Source organism: Dendrobates tinctorius, unplaced genomic scaffold (assembly GCF_039654945.1).
Source record: "Dendrobates tinctorius isolate UK_male_01 unplaced genomic scaffold, ASM3965494v1 ptg000007l, whole genome shotgun sequence".
Taxonomy (NCBI): Eukaryota; Metazoa; Chordata; class Amphibia; order Anura; family Dendrobatidae; genus Dendrobates; species Dendrobates tinctorius.
In genome coordinates this window covers 43,861,860-43,877,236 of record NW_027361675.1, presented here as the reverse complement: position 1 = coordinate 43,877,236, position 15,377 = coordinate 43,861,860, and the positions used below count along the sequence as shown (strand labels likewise).

The 15,377-nt window shown below is 42.2% G+C and overlaps 1 protein-coding gene across 3 annotated transcripts in view; it reads right to left on the bottom strand.

The window, feature by feature from the left end:
• LOC141088097 (ras GTPase-activating protein 4-like) overlaps positions 1-15,377 on the bottom strand; it is a 255,740-nt gene that overhangs the window by 158,089 nt on the left and 82,274 nt on the right. Inside the window, exons 2-3 of one of the 3 annotated variants that reach the window (XM_073574034.1) lie at positions 6,519-6,575; positions 3,612-3,725 (exon numbers count right to left, since the gene is read on the bottom strand). In XM_073574034.1, the coding sequence (XP_073430135.1) occupies positions 3,612-3,725; positions 6,519-6,575 (171 nt within the window). The remainder of the gene's footprint in view (positions 1-3,611; positions 3,726-6,518; positions 6,576-15,377) is intronic. The other 2 variants (XM_073574043.1, XM_073574053.1) reach the window with 2 other exon arrangements.

Sequence of the window (15,377 nt, the reverse complement as noted above, 5' to 3'; positions counted from 1 at the left end):
TGGAGAAGGCGTGACAGGGACTGTTATACAATCTGTCAGCAGGTGTTTTGCGACCTAATCTAAGAGCAATACAGTTGTGGCCAAAAGTATTGACACCCCTGCAATTCTGTCAGATAATACTCAGTTTCTTCCTGAAAATGATTGCAAACACAAATTCTTTGGTATTATTATCTTCATTTAATTTGTCTTAAATGAAAAAACACAAAAAGAATTGTCCTAAAGCCAAATTGGATATAATTCCACACCAAACATAAAAAAGAGGGTGGACAAAAGTATTGGCACTGTTCGAAAAATCATGTGATGCTTTTCTAATTTGTGTAATTAACAGCACCTGAAACTTACCTGTGGCACCTAACAGGTGTTGGCAATAACTAAATCACACTTGTAGCCAGTTGACATGGATTAAAGTTGACTCAACCTCTGTCCTGTGTCCTTGTGTGTACCACATTGAGCATGGAGAAAAGAAAGAAGACCAAAGAACTGTCTGAGGACTTGAGAAACCAAATTGTGAGGAAGCATGAGCAATCTCAAGGCTACAAGTCCATCTCCAAAGACCTGAATGTTCCTGTGTCTACCGTGCGCAGTGTCATCAAGAAGTTTAAAGCCCATGGCACTGTGGCTAACCTCCCTAGATGTGGATGGAAAAGAAAAATTGACAAGAGATTTCAACGCAAGATAGTGTGGATGTTGGATAAAGAACCTCGACTAACATCCAAACAAGTTCAAGCTGCCCTGCAGTCCGAGGGTACAACAGTGTCAACCCGTACTATCCGTCGGCGTCTGAATGAAAAGGGACTGTATGGTAGGATACCCAGGAAGACCCCACTTCTTACCCCGAGACATAAAAAAGCCAGGCTGGAGTTTGCGAAAACTTACCTGAAAAAGCCTAAAACGTTTTGGACGAATGTTCTCTGGTCAGATGAGACAAAAGTAGAGCTTTTTGGGCAAAGGCATCAACATAAAGTTTACAGGAGAAAAAAAGAGGCATTCAAAGAAAAGAACACAGTCCCTACAGTCAAACATGGCGGAGGTTCCCTGATGTTTTGGGGTTGCTTTGCTGCCTCTGGCACTGGACTGCTTGACCGTGTGCATGGCATTATGAAGTCTGAAGGCTACCAACAAGCTGGGTCTCCCTCAGAGGTCATGGGTCTTCCAGCAGGACAATGACCCAAAACACACTTCAAAAAGCACGTGAAAATGGTTTGAGAGAAAGCACTGGAGACTTCTAAGGTGTCCAGCAATGAGTCCAGACCTGAATCCCATAGAACACCTGTGGAGAGATCTAAAAATGGCAGTTTGGAGAAGGCACCCTTCAAATATCAGGGACCTGGAGCAGTTTGCCAAAGAAGAATGGTCTAAAATTCCAGCAGAGCATTGTAAGAAACTCATTGATGGTTACCGGAAGCGGTTGGTTGCAGTTATTTTGGCTAAAGGTTGTGCAACCAAGTATTATGCTGAGGGTGCCAATACTTTTGTCTGGCCCATTTTCGGAGTTTTGTGTGAAACGATCAATGTTTTGCTTTTTGCTTCATTCTCTTTTGTGTTTTTTCATTTAAGACAAATTAAATGAAGATAATAATACCAAAGAATTTGTGTTTGCAATCATTTTCAGGAAGAAACTGAGTATTATCTGACAGAATTGCAGGGGTGTCAATACTTTTGGCCACAACTGTATAATGTAGAGACAGAGACCCTGATTGAAGCAATCTGTAACTTAGTGAGCTGCTTGCTGCAGTTGTGATACAATCACTGTTTTATCAGCAGGAGATTATCATTAGCGGACTAGTAAGCCTATTGCTATATTCATGAGCTCTGTATAACTTCGCCCACACCACTGTATTTCTATGTACACTGTATATGGGCATAAAGCGGCCAATCAGAGATGTGGGCGGGGTTATACAGAACTCAGCATTCAGAGAACTGGCAGATCTGGTGCAGAGAAAACAGGGATTTTATCAAAATAACAGCAAGCGGCACAGAAAGTGACACATCACTGCAATGAAGGTCTATGCCCCTACAACATGCTGCTTTTAGATGGGGTAGCAAAGACCTGGTGACAGATTCCCTTAAAATATTTTCTACGATTTAAAGCGGTTTATAAAAATATTTCTGGTGATGAATAATCTCTGTAACATTGGCACTATATAAAGCAACAAAAACCACACTCACACAGTGTATATTTGGTCAGCGTCTCAAACAGAACAGAAGGTTTCTGGAAAAAAATACGGACTGGGTTCGCAACCAGCATTTTCCAATGTAACAGACAGTGTGAATACACAACAAAATCATGGCAGAATTGACTCGCTGCAGGTCACAAAATGCATCATGCCCTTAAAGGGAATCATTCACAAGGTTTTTTCTGATGGCATCATAATATAGGAGCAGAGACCCTGATTACAGAAATGTGTCACTTACAGTGTTTTTCGGACAATAAGACGCTCCGGACCATAAAACGCACCCCAAATTTTTAGAAGACAAATAGGTAAAAAAAATAATGCGTCAAATGAGGGTCCGTCTTACAGTCCGAATTATTCAGCTGACCTGGGGGGTAGGGTGTGACAGGAGATGTTCAGTGGTCTGGCTCATCCCAGGCTGGTGCAACACGTTTGGTGGTGCAGGGGCTCCGCCATTTTGATAAAGCCCTCACACATCCATCCCAGGCTAATGCGCCGAAGTTTGTCAGATGATCGGTGGTGCAGGGGCTCCTTCCGGCATTTGTGGGAATCCCGGAGCCCCTGCACATCCATCCCGGGCTGGTGCGCAACACTTTTGCAGAAGAGCAGTGGTGCGGGTCTCCGCTTTCCCAGCACTATAGCTCTCTGTCACTATACAATGTACACAGGAAGTTGTGGTGTGGATGGGATATACAGCTCAACAACTGAGCTATGCTAGATCTTCAGAAGAGAAATCATAACAACTAAACCCAGTAAACTAAAGGGCCTGTCACACTAAGCGATATCACTAGCAATATCGCTATAACGTCACTGGTTTTTGTGACGTTATAGCGATATTGCTAGCGATATCGCTATGTGTGATACTTACCTCCGACCGTTCCCCCGCTGGTTATCGCTGATCGCGCGAGAACGGCCTGGGCCGTTTCTTGTCGTCAGCTTCCTGCTGGGTTTCCTGTGGAGCTGATGAGCGACGCGTGAACGCGGGCGGGAGGACGTCAGGATCGCCGCGTCTGACAGGTAAGTAGCGACCCCCGACTGCTGCTATGTCGCTAGTGAGATCTGCCTGTGTGGCAGCTCACTAGCGACCACTTAGCGATGCACCAGCGATCCATATCGATGTCGGGATCGCTGGTGCATCGCTAAGTGTGACAGTACCCTAAGTGATACATCACTGGAATCAGAGTTTCAGTCCCTTCCAGATTACATAGCAAAAATCTAGATAGATTTCTTTCATTTTACATAGATTTTAGTTATTTTTAAAAGAAACAAACATTGAAAATTTGTAACAATTCTGCAACATGAAAAATCGTACTTATACTTAACTAGTTGTTTTTTAGTAGTGTGGGAAAATGACTTTATGATCACACAATCTATTTATATAATTTACAATAAATGCTGAAAAATGTGATTTTCTTCCTTCCATTATTCATGCATTACCTAAGTGCATCTTCATCCATAACATAAAAGGAAACTGAATGGAAATTAGGTGGTAAGTGGACCTTGTATTCTTCTCCCCAAAACGGTGTAAGGGTTTTCCAAACAGTTGCTGTCCTAAGGAAAAACAAATTGTGTACTTAGAATAATCTGTAAAAATAAGTCACATGAATGTGCTTTACCATTAAAAATAAGAGGATTATATTTCTCATTATTAGAGATTTTCTATATTCACGTTTGCTTTACTGTGGGTTTTTCATATCACTGACAGAATACTAAGATATTCTAGCTATAAAACAAGTCTTGCTTTAATTTTTTTTTTTTTTTACAATGAAATGCATATTTACTGAATAGTATCTCTTCATTTAAAAAAAGTACTCCTTGTTTTTTTTAAGCTGTAGAATATATGTCAACTTGATTTACTAGTGCTTTAATCTTTTAAAGGAGTCCTCCGAGAATGTGATAGAAATGGCCGTCATCACATATTTCAAGCTGCAATCAGTTCTAGTCATTTGTCAGGGCAGGTTACAGCCTGAAGAATCACCCCTCAAAAGATGTGTCTTAACTGTTAGAGGAGGAGCATAGTGAACATAACTTATCGTCTTACTCAGTGGTAAAGCAGCTGTAGCAGCAGAAAAAAAACAAATACACAACTGACTGAGCAGAATGGACTTTTTTTTGCTCAAGCTTCAGTCCTACAGTCTAGTGTCTTGCTGCAAAGCAATCAGATTGACTCCGCAGAATCAGTTTACAAAAGAGAATGGAGGAGGACTGAAGCTGATGAAAAAAAAGCCCGTTCTGCTCAGTCAAACAAGAAGGTTTTTTTTCATCTCTCCTGCTATGGCTTTGCTCCATGACTGAGTGAGAAGATCAGTGATGCTTATTTATGATACTGCAACCCATCCTGAAACTAGGCTAGGATGCAGCTTGAAATATGAGACAGCAGCTATTTTTTATCATACTCACAAAGAAACACTTTAAGGAGCGGCTGATTTTTAACTTTTGTGCATTTGTCTTTCCCTCTCTGCTTTTCCATCAACATACCAGTTATATCCTTAAATGACACCATTCATTTTGCCATATAGTATAAAGTACTGAAAGAGGACCTTTCACCAAATTTTATGTATTGAACTAGATAGATGATGTAATAGTGACTGCAGAGTGGAATTAAACATTTGTTTGTTTTTACTTTACATTATGAAGAGATTAGCAATCAAAGTATCTGGCACCTAATGAGTTAACTTTGGTTAAGTTCAAGAGAGTGTTATCTATAAGGGATGTGTTCTTCTCCCTGCAGGAGCTGCTATTTGATAACACACACTTTGTCTTAACAAAAGTTAAGAGTGACAAATATTTTGTCTAAATCCCTACATGTGTTGCGACTGTCTAACAGCCATGAGACATGCAGCCGCAGGGACTCAAACATATTATTTGAGCATGCCCAAGATACTTGGATAACCCATTCGCTCATCAATAATCGGCAGCTTTGGAGCGTTAGGAAATATACAAACATTGAATATATGGATTATTTTTTTTATATATATTGCGTATAAATTATCTATTAAAGAGCAGTGAATAAATTGTTATTACCCTGATCCAGTGACCAGGTCATATTTCATGGTTGGTGGATGGGAGCCCTGAGAGCCTTCTCCTATCTGCCAACACCTGTGGCTCCTATTTTGGTTACCTGGCCTGGAGTAAAGTCGTATGCGCATCACAATGCAACAATGACACTGCATTAAGTCAATCAAAAGAGGAGCCATAGATGTGATCAGGTGTGTTTGGGGGGCCACCTTCCTGTGGCCACGGACTACTGACCTGGCTGCTGAACCAGTGTCCTGTGAATCGATTTGCTCATGCATATTAACTATAAATGTAAATTAGAGCTTCTTAGCACACATTTCGATCAAATTGTGTGAGCCCATCGACACAGACAAGGTAACCTCATGGGAGGCTACACTGAACAGACCTAACGTTCCTCTAGCTAGGCCCAAAAAATGAACTCCGCATACAAATGGGACCACAGAATTTAATTAAAATGTGTGTTAGGAGCCGCACATTTAATTTAGTCTAAATAAAGCAATCATACAATTCAAATGAATTAATGCATATTCAATATTTGGGCACCTCTTCACACACAGAGTGGAGCTGCATTTTTGGTACTTGTTAGAACAGCTGTTATAACATCACAACTGTGTTTCAGTCAGGTATATACTATAATATCACAGCTCGTTTCATTCAGGAACACTCCGAGGTGGACCTACCACATTGGTGCCCGAGTCCTCGGAATCTGGTGGCATGTTACCTGGCAGCCCACATTTCTTTTACGAGAATACACTTACTGCATGATCTGAACAGCTTCGTCCTAGGTAGCCATATTCCCTGACTAACCTTTTTCCTAGCCTTGGGCTCCTGATTGGATGTCGTCTACACATTAGACATTTTAAGATCTGCTCACTAATCCCATAGTTTCCGATAGCCCTGTCACATTCTGACGCACCAACAACACTGTCAGAATATCATGTATGAAATCCTCTGGGATTCAAATGTTACCAGGCAAACAGAATGTAGAGCAATGTGACATTTCTAGGTTTCTTTTCTATTTTTGTCAGCTGGGGGATTAAAACATCTATATATAACTTTCTTGTTATGTTCCTAATGGGACTCCTAGAAACAGTGTCTGTTTTATTAATCCCAAGTGGACACAAGCGGGGGAGTTGGAAGAACTTCTTATACTATCTATGAACAATATACTTTTATAGCAAAAGTCAAATGTTAGAATTGGATGGCCGCCATTTACATTGTCTGGGGCATTTGGCAAATGTCAAATATGATGTCTCTTTAGATACATTTCCAAGCACGAAAAGGCAGAAATGCAAATGGAAAAGGAGAAAATGAAAAGTGTTTTACCGGATAATTGTCTCATCGTCAATCTTCACGATGCAGTATGGATCACTGCTGCCTGTTCTAGAAACAGAAAATCGGTCAGTCATAAATTGTAAGTAAAAACAGTCCATCCTTATTAGTATAATACACAGCTATGAATTGACTAGTCACAATTAAAGGGGTTGTCTACTACTTGGACAACCCCTTCTCATTCCTCGTGTTTGGCCCCATTCAAATAAAAACACCTATATTCGCCTCCATTCCAGCGGTGTCAGCACTCACATTCCCAGCGTTCACGTGAGGCGCATCAATCAAAGCCAACTTCACTGTCCCCACCTTCAGACGAATTGAACATCAATGGGAAGACAGGGCCGCGGCTGTCCTCTGACTTCCTGTGGATGTTTGATTTGCCCAAAGGTGGGACAGTGACACCAGTACTGATTGGGGGCAGGGCTCATGTGTCATAACATTCGCATGGGAGTCCTGGGAACACGAATGCAGACACCACTTTAACAGCGACGACACAGGAGGGGAGTATAGGCATTTTTAATTTAATGGAGCCAAACATGAGAAATGAGAAGTGGTTGTCCTAGTAGTGGTCAACCCCTTTAATAGTACATTTTAAAGGGGCTATACAGTCTTAAGCCACAAGTATGCAGACTCTTAATGTGACTGCAATTTTGTGAATCCTCATATCATGCATGAAGCTTCTTTGGGGCCGGTGTCATTAGCAGGCGATCATGAGTCCACAAGTATGCAATATGCATAATCCTGGCCACATTCCAATGAGATGGGCGCGGCCTCAATGTAAGAGCATTGAGCAAGGCTGGAAACAGTCTAGTCGGAATATGGCCGGGAGTAAGCAAATCACATACTTGTAGTCATGTGACCGCTGACGCCGGCAGCGGAGAAGCTTCACAGTGTGCAGTGCAAGTGATGGCAGGATTCACAAGTCCGCAATCACACAGAGTAACTGCAGACTTGTAGCTTAAGACCGGACAACCACTTTAAGAATGAAATTGATTTAGAATAAAAAAACAGTGCAACTGATGAGAGAAATTGATCTATAACGCATATACAATTGATGTATGGCCGTTCGCTCATAAGTCTTTATTCCTTAGCCTTGTTATTGCTGGCAAAAATAATTGGACTTTAGGACTCGTTATCAAGGATAATGTAAACTAATATACATCACTAGTTAGACGAGAAATAGTTGACATAACTATAATGTATGTTAAAAACAATCTCAAATTTGGTTCTGTTAAACCACAGGGTTAAGCCAAAGTGTATCTGGGTTTCCATAAGTTGTACAGTGGGGCTTGCAAAAGTAGTCAACCCCTTGGTTTATCTATTTTGTTACATTACAACCTGTGTTTAAATATTTCTGTAATCCGATTTGTGTGTGATGCATCAGCACTAAATCGTCTAAACTGGTGAAGTGAGAAAAATATAGGCATAAATTCAATTTATGGAATCAAAGAACTAAAAATTGGAATGTGCATATGTATTCACCCCTTTTGCTATGAAGCCCCTAAAAATTTCAGGTGCAAATCACAAGCTTAGTAAAAGCAAGATCACCAGTGTGCAATCTAAGTGTCACATAGTCTGTCAGTATACACACCTTTTCTGAAAGGCCACATAGGCTGCAGCACCCTTAAGCAAGAAGCACCACTAACCAAACAACACCACTGAGATTAAGGAGATCTCCAAACATGTCAGGGATAAAGTTGTTGAGAAGTACAAGTCAGGTTTGGGTGATAAAAAAAAAATCTCAATCTCTGTTGATCCCCCGAGAAGCACCAACAAATCCATTATCATCAAATGGAAAGAACATGGTACTACAACAAACCTGCCAAGAGAGAACCGCTCACCAAAACTATCAGCCCGGTTAAAGGTCCCGTTACATTTAGCGATGCACCAGCGATCCCGACAACGATACGACCCGGTCAGGATCGCTGGTGAATCGCTAAATGGTCGCTAGTGAGCTGCCAAACAGGCAGATCTCTTCAGCAACGCAGCGATGCTTGGCAGTCGTTACTTACCTGTCACACACAGCTCTGATGACATTTTCTGCCCGCATACATGCGTCGCTTGTCGGCACCAGCAGGAAGCCGACGATGAGAAATGGACCAGGACGATCTCGCGTGATCAGCGATATCCAGCGGGGGGCTGGGTCGCAGGTACGTTGTTAGGCGTCGGGTTCCTGCAACTGCACAGCAGGGATCAAGAGCCTCACATTCAGCGGTCTACCATTCTCCATCGACCGCAGAGGAGCTTGCTCAGCAGCCCCGTCGTTCCCGATGCTCTGCTCAGACCAGCTCTGTGGGTCTGGTTGCTGCTGCCACCTCTGGGCCAGCAATAGCATCACAGGCTGCTCAGCAGTAAGCCGTTTCAGAGGCTAAGTCCTTCCGTCACTCCACTGAGCATGCTCACGAGACGATCTCCCATTGGAGATTGGGAGTCACATGCACAGGTCCTTCTCCAGATCTGATTGGTCCATCTCAGGGATCTGGAAGCTTCCGGAAGGTCCCGGCTATAAAAGGTTCGCATGGCCGCTTGGCCATGCGCAAGTATAGACTCTAGTTGCTAACTGTGTGAATGATGATGGATGTATGGACTTGCAAATAACTCATTAAGATTCCCCTCCATCTGATATTACGAATGTGTATAGGGAACTAGTGTTATAGTAAGCACCAGTCAGTGGCAAGCCACAGGCCATAATACGCATCCTCCACAGTGCTAGCGTCCGACAGTGCACCAGCTACCGGGCATTGTCGTATAGCAGCAGTGTCTGTCGCCGTGCTGCAGTCTGCAGCTCCTCTTGGCGTCCGCGGTTGCGACGTCACAGACTCTGTGTCTTGGGTCAAGTCCTGTGACCATATACCGTGCGTGCATTCCTCTGAGTCCTGTGATGTCAACAGGCTCAGCCTTTGTGTTTAATACCTCGGCGACTCTGTGAAGGAACAGTGATCGTCCAGCGCACTCCAAGTGAGGTTCAACCCGCGTGTGTTATACCGCCATATAGCGCGTCTGCCATTACATAGCAGCAGTTTAACATCTTCTGCACGGTGGACCTCGGGCGGCGAACGCACTTCTTATTATTATTTAGTGCGTTCCGCCGTCCCTAACATACGTGTCACATATAGCGAGATCGCTAGCGATGTCGCTGTTGTGTCACAAAATCGGTGACGCTTTAGTGATATCGCTAGCGATCTGGCTATGTGTGAAGGGGGCTTAAGGAAGGCATTAATCAGAGAGGCAGCACAGAAATCAATGGAAACCTTGAATGAGCTGCAGAATGCCAATGCAGAGACAGGAGTAGCTGTCCAGACAACCACAATATTTGTACACTCCATAGAAGTGGCCTTTATGGAAGAGTCGGCAGAAAAAAGCCTTTACTTACACAGAAAAATTGTAAGGCTAGCTTTAAGTTTGCCAAAAGACATTTGGAAGACTCCCCAAATGTATGGAGGAAGGTGCTATAGTCAGATGAGGCCAAAATTGAATCATTTGGCCACAAAGGTAAACGCTATGTCTGGCACAACACCAACACAGCTCATCACCCCAAAAACACCATCTCCATAGTGAAACATGTGGTGGCAGCATCATCATGTGGGGATGTTTTTCGGCAGCAGGGACAGGGAAAATGATACGAATTGAGGGTAAGATGGATGGCGCAAAATACAGAGATATTCTTGAGCAAAAACCTGCTTTAGTAATTTAGTGATTTGAGACTGGGACGAAGATTCACCTTCCAAAAGCACAATGACCCAAAGCATACTGCTAAAGCAACACTTGAGATGTTTAAGGGGAAATGTGTAAATGTTTTGGAATGACCTAGTCAAAGCCAAGACCTTAATCCAATTGAGAATCTGTGGTCAGACTTGAATATTGCTCTTCACCAGAGGAAACCATTTAACTTGAAGGAGCTGGAGCAGTTTTGACTTCAGGTTTGGGCACAAATCCCAGTGGCAAGATGTTGAAAGCTCAAAGAAAGTTATCTAAAGTGACTTGTAGCTGTAATTGCCTCAAAAATAGGCTCTACAAAGTACTGGCTTTATGGGGTGAATAGTTATGCACACTGAAGATTTCAGTTTTTTTGTCCCATTTGTTGTTTGCTTCACAAACAAAAGAAAACAAAAGGTTCACAGTTGCATTATCACAAAAATTCCTTTACTATGGACAATGACCTAATTAAGGGGTATACACTTCAATTTATTCATAGTATATCCATAGCCTAACCTCCCTATTGCATCTCTGGAGCTCAGTCACAGTGATCTTGGGGTTCTTCTTTACCTCTCTCACCAAGGCTCTTCACCCACGATTGCTCCGTTTGGCTGGACGGACAGGTCTAGGAAGACGTCTGGTGGTCCCAAACTTCTTCCATTTAAAGACTATGGAGGCCACTGTGCTCTTAGGAACCTTGAGTACTGAAGAAATTCTTTTGTGACCTTTGCCAGATCTGTGCCTTGCCACAATTCTGTTTCTGAGCTCCTTGGTTAGTTCCTTTGATCTCATGATTCTCATTTGGTCTGACATGCACTGTGAGCTGTGAGGTCTTATATAGACAGGTGTGTGCCTTTCCAAATCAAGTCCTATCAGTTTAATTAAACACAGCTGGACTCCAATGAAGAAGTAGAACCATCTCAAGGAGGATCACAAGGAAATGGACAGCATGTGACTTAAATACAAGTATCTGAGCAAAGGGTCTGAATACTTATGACCTTGTGATATTTCAGCTTTTCTTTTTTAATAAATTTGTACACATTTCTACATTTATGTTTTTTTTCCAGCCAATATGGGGTGCAGAGTGTACATTAATGAGAAAAAAATGACTTTTCTTGAATTTACCAAATAGCTGCAATGAAACAAAGAGTAAACAATTTAAAGAGGTCTGAATACTTTCCGTACCCACAGTATTAACAAAAGTACTATGTACTTTCATAGGTACCCACCATGAAAGTCACATGACTGTGATGTCATGTTAGATTACAGAGCCAGGAAGTAAGAGAAAATCTGACATGGCATTACGGGAAGTCAGAGGAATCTCAGCCAGAGAGGACTGGTGGCGTAGTCTGACTCTATGGAAGGTATGCCACTGCCACTGAATTTTAAGAAAACAAATGAAAGTGAAACTTAGTCAAAAAAGTTAAAGGGTTGCAAATTAATCAGAAAATGTTACACCATGTTAGGATTTAAATAGTACTACTATTCAAGGCAGCAGTACATACAGTCATGACCGCCTTTTAAACCAGCTCCTGCTTATACGGCCCAATCTGCAGACCACCACTAACAGCAAAGAATCTGACTGACTGTGTGGGGGATTTATCCCCCTGACACTGCTGACTTGCAGGAACTGCAGCCCTTTTCTCTTTCCGGTAGCCCTGTGGGTAGTTCACACATCAGAGAGGGGTGGGCCTGTCGACTACACTAAACTATTGGTGTGGTTTTCCCGGCGACCCTTTTTGCAAGCTATAAGGACATTAAGATCAAAGACAAACGCACTTTGGCCACACAAATCATCTCTCACCTATTTTCTGGAGACATATGCGGCAAATAAGCATCATATCTTACCAAGGCGGATCCCACCACCCAGGACCATGATATTATAATTGGACTTCAATAGTTTTCCTACTCCTTGTCCCACTGCGGCTTTTAACTTGTTAATCCGCTAACCTCCTCTGCTGCCTACTGACCTGCTACTTCTTTCCCCTACTAGTGGGGAGTAGAGTTGAGCGACTTTGGTTGGATCGGGTTTCATAAAACAAAATTTGAGTCGGATGAAACTGGTCCGACTAGGGCAAAAAAAAAGTCAGAGTTCGTCCGAAACCCGACCCCAATGCAAGACAATGGGGAATAAAAGTCGGCATTGAGTGGATGAATGCATTTGGGTCGGGTTTCGGACGAAACTCCGACTTTTTTTGCCCTAGTCAGACCAGTTTCATCCGACTCAAATTTTGTTTCATGAAATCCGATCCGACCAAAGTCGCTCAACTCTAGTGGGGAGTTGTAATGGACAAATACCCAATAAAAAAACCCAAGCAGGGAAATCCAACGGCACACAGGTGCCTTTAGCGCTCAATACACAATTGTCACCTACAATGTACAAAAGCAAACCCACCTCGAAACCACCTGAACAACCTGCTAAAAGCTCAGGTAACCAACTTGCTTCTTCATCGCTGATGAACTCGCCTGTGTTAATGATGGATGACAGTTTATCCCCGCCACAGATTTCTCCACTACCGAGCTGCTCTGAATTCTCTGTGCAAGACTCTATACACATGACTTTGTTGGCCTAAGAAGTCTCCAAGTTACTGATGCCACTATTTAACACACAGTTTGATGTTCTCCATCATCACTACAGTCATGGCACAAATTAACACTAATTCTCAAAAAATTGCAGAACTGGAAAACAGAGTCCAGTCCAATGAAACTGAGCTTACAGAACTGACGACCTCTCTCCAACAAAGTCAAGCCTCAGAGCGAGAAATATGTGATAGGCTAGAGGACTTGGAAAATACAGATCGCCACAGCAATTTCCATTTTGTGAGCATCTCGGAATCAGTGGATGATGAACGCCTTTTGAAATATCTTACCAAAGATCTCCCTGCTGCCCTTCAGTTAGACCTTGGTAAAGACCTGATGATGACAGAACGGGCACATAGACTAAGTTCCCCAAGTTCTACCCAAGACAGCGGAAATACTAGACTTCAAAGGTTACAGCAAAATATCTCAATTGGACTGTGAAAGAAAAGGTCTTAAGAGCATATTGACAGAAACAAGAAATAACTATACATGATTCTAAGATTTTAATTTTCCAGGAATTATCTGCTCAAAAATGCAAGGCAGTTGTGCTTACCTGTTGTCTACTGATTGAGGAAAACATTAGATTTCAGCTACTCTACCCAGCTAAACTGAAAGGCCAAGGTTGAGATAGTGTAACTATTTATGAAGACCCAGAGGTGGTGGAAAGAAGATTCCGTCGTGATGAAGATGTAGCAGTGGGATCTTTTATTGTAGGGAGACTGTTGTTTCCGCAATGGAATGTTCTCTTTTGTGATGGCATGACTCGCCTGGTATATTCTCGGCAGGCCGCCATCACTGATTTGTAAAGTTGGAAATATTGTTTTCTCTGTTGTTTCCTACTGTTTTTATCCTTCTATGCTTTTCCCCTTCTCAGCTTAGGTACTAATCTGTACAGGACCCACCCTTTAATTTTTGTTCATACAGTACCTACGGCTCACTGGGACAGAAAGGGATGAACACACCTTGTTGCTGTATACTACTTGGACCTTACCCTGGGACCCAGGATGTCTATACCTCAGACACGAAACTCCAATACCACCTACACCTCGATACAATTGTGGTTTTTGTCATGGAATGTGGCAGGCCTGAACACCCCTCTCAAACGTTAAAATGTTTTAATCCACCTGAGACAATTCAAACCAGATGTGGTCTTTCTTCAGGATACACAATGGAGGGCTGACAAGCCTGGTAAAATAATAGCACCTTGGATAGGCAATTATTATGCTGCCTTGCATACTTCATCATCACGGGGACTAGCCATTCTTATAAGAAGGGCCTGCCATGTTCCATTCAAGATTCCATTAGTGACAGCCAGGGTAGATATCTGATTCTGAAGTTGGAAAAAACCGGAAAAATATACAGCTCTGGCAAAAATTAAGAGACCACTTCCAAATGTTCAGTTTGTCTGATTTTCTCTTTGAGTAAAATGTAAATTGTTCTTTTAGTCTACAAACTTCTGACAACATGTCTCCGAATTTCCAAGCAATAAATTTAGTTTTTTTTTCTGAAAAGGAGAAATGGTTAAAATAAAAAAACAGTGCTCTCAGACCTCAAGCAATGCAAAGAAAACAAGTTCATAATCATTTAGAAACAACAATACTAATGTTTTAACTCAGGAAGAGTTCAGAAATCAATATTTTGTGGAATAACCATGATTTTTAAAAACAGCTTTCATGCGTCTTGACATGCTTGCCACCAGTGTTTCACACTGCTTCTGGCGCAAAAATTTAAGCAGTTCTTTGTTTGATGGCTTGTGACTATCCATCATCCTCTTGATTACATTCCAGAGGTTTTCAATGGGGTTCAGGTCTGGAGAATGGGCTGCCCACGACAGGGTTTTGATGTGGTGGTCTTTTAATTTTTGCCAGAGCTGTATTTCTTGCTCAATCTCTATGCTCCCAACCATGACCAATATTATTTCTACACATCGATTCTCCAGATTCTATTGGGGACTTGGGCCCTACCATCTGATAGTAGGACAAGACTTTAATTTAGTACAATATCTTCCTTAGACCTCTCCTCACCCTCTCCACAGACCTCAGTAGCCACCGCTTCCCTCATACAGTTCATGGAACAGCGTTCACTTTATGACCCATGGAAAATGACGGATTCTGCAGCTAGAGAGTACACATGCCACTCCCTTACGTATCAGTCCTTCTCCCATATTAATTACTTCCTCATTTCCACACAACTATTTACACATCACAATTCCCACATACATCCAAAAATGATCTCAGATCATGCTCTTATTTCACTATTCTTGACTTTAATGGTTCTACCTGGCAGAATCAGATGATTTCAAAGCCTTTCTTAAATTACACTGGAATGACTTCTTAGATGACAATATCACCCATACTGATAATATCTCTTTGCTCTGGTCCACTTCTAAGGCCGTTATGAGAGGACATATCATCAGTTATCTGTCATGTAGGAAGAAAGCATACAGAAAGAAATCTGACACTTTACATGCCTCCATCCTTCAGGCTCAGACGATGCTCTCCTTGTCCCCATTCCCTGATGCACAACAAGCTTATTCTATGGCCAAACATCTCCTAGACTCTTTAATACATTCACAAT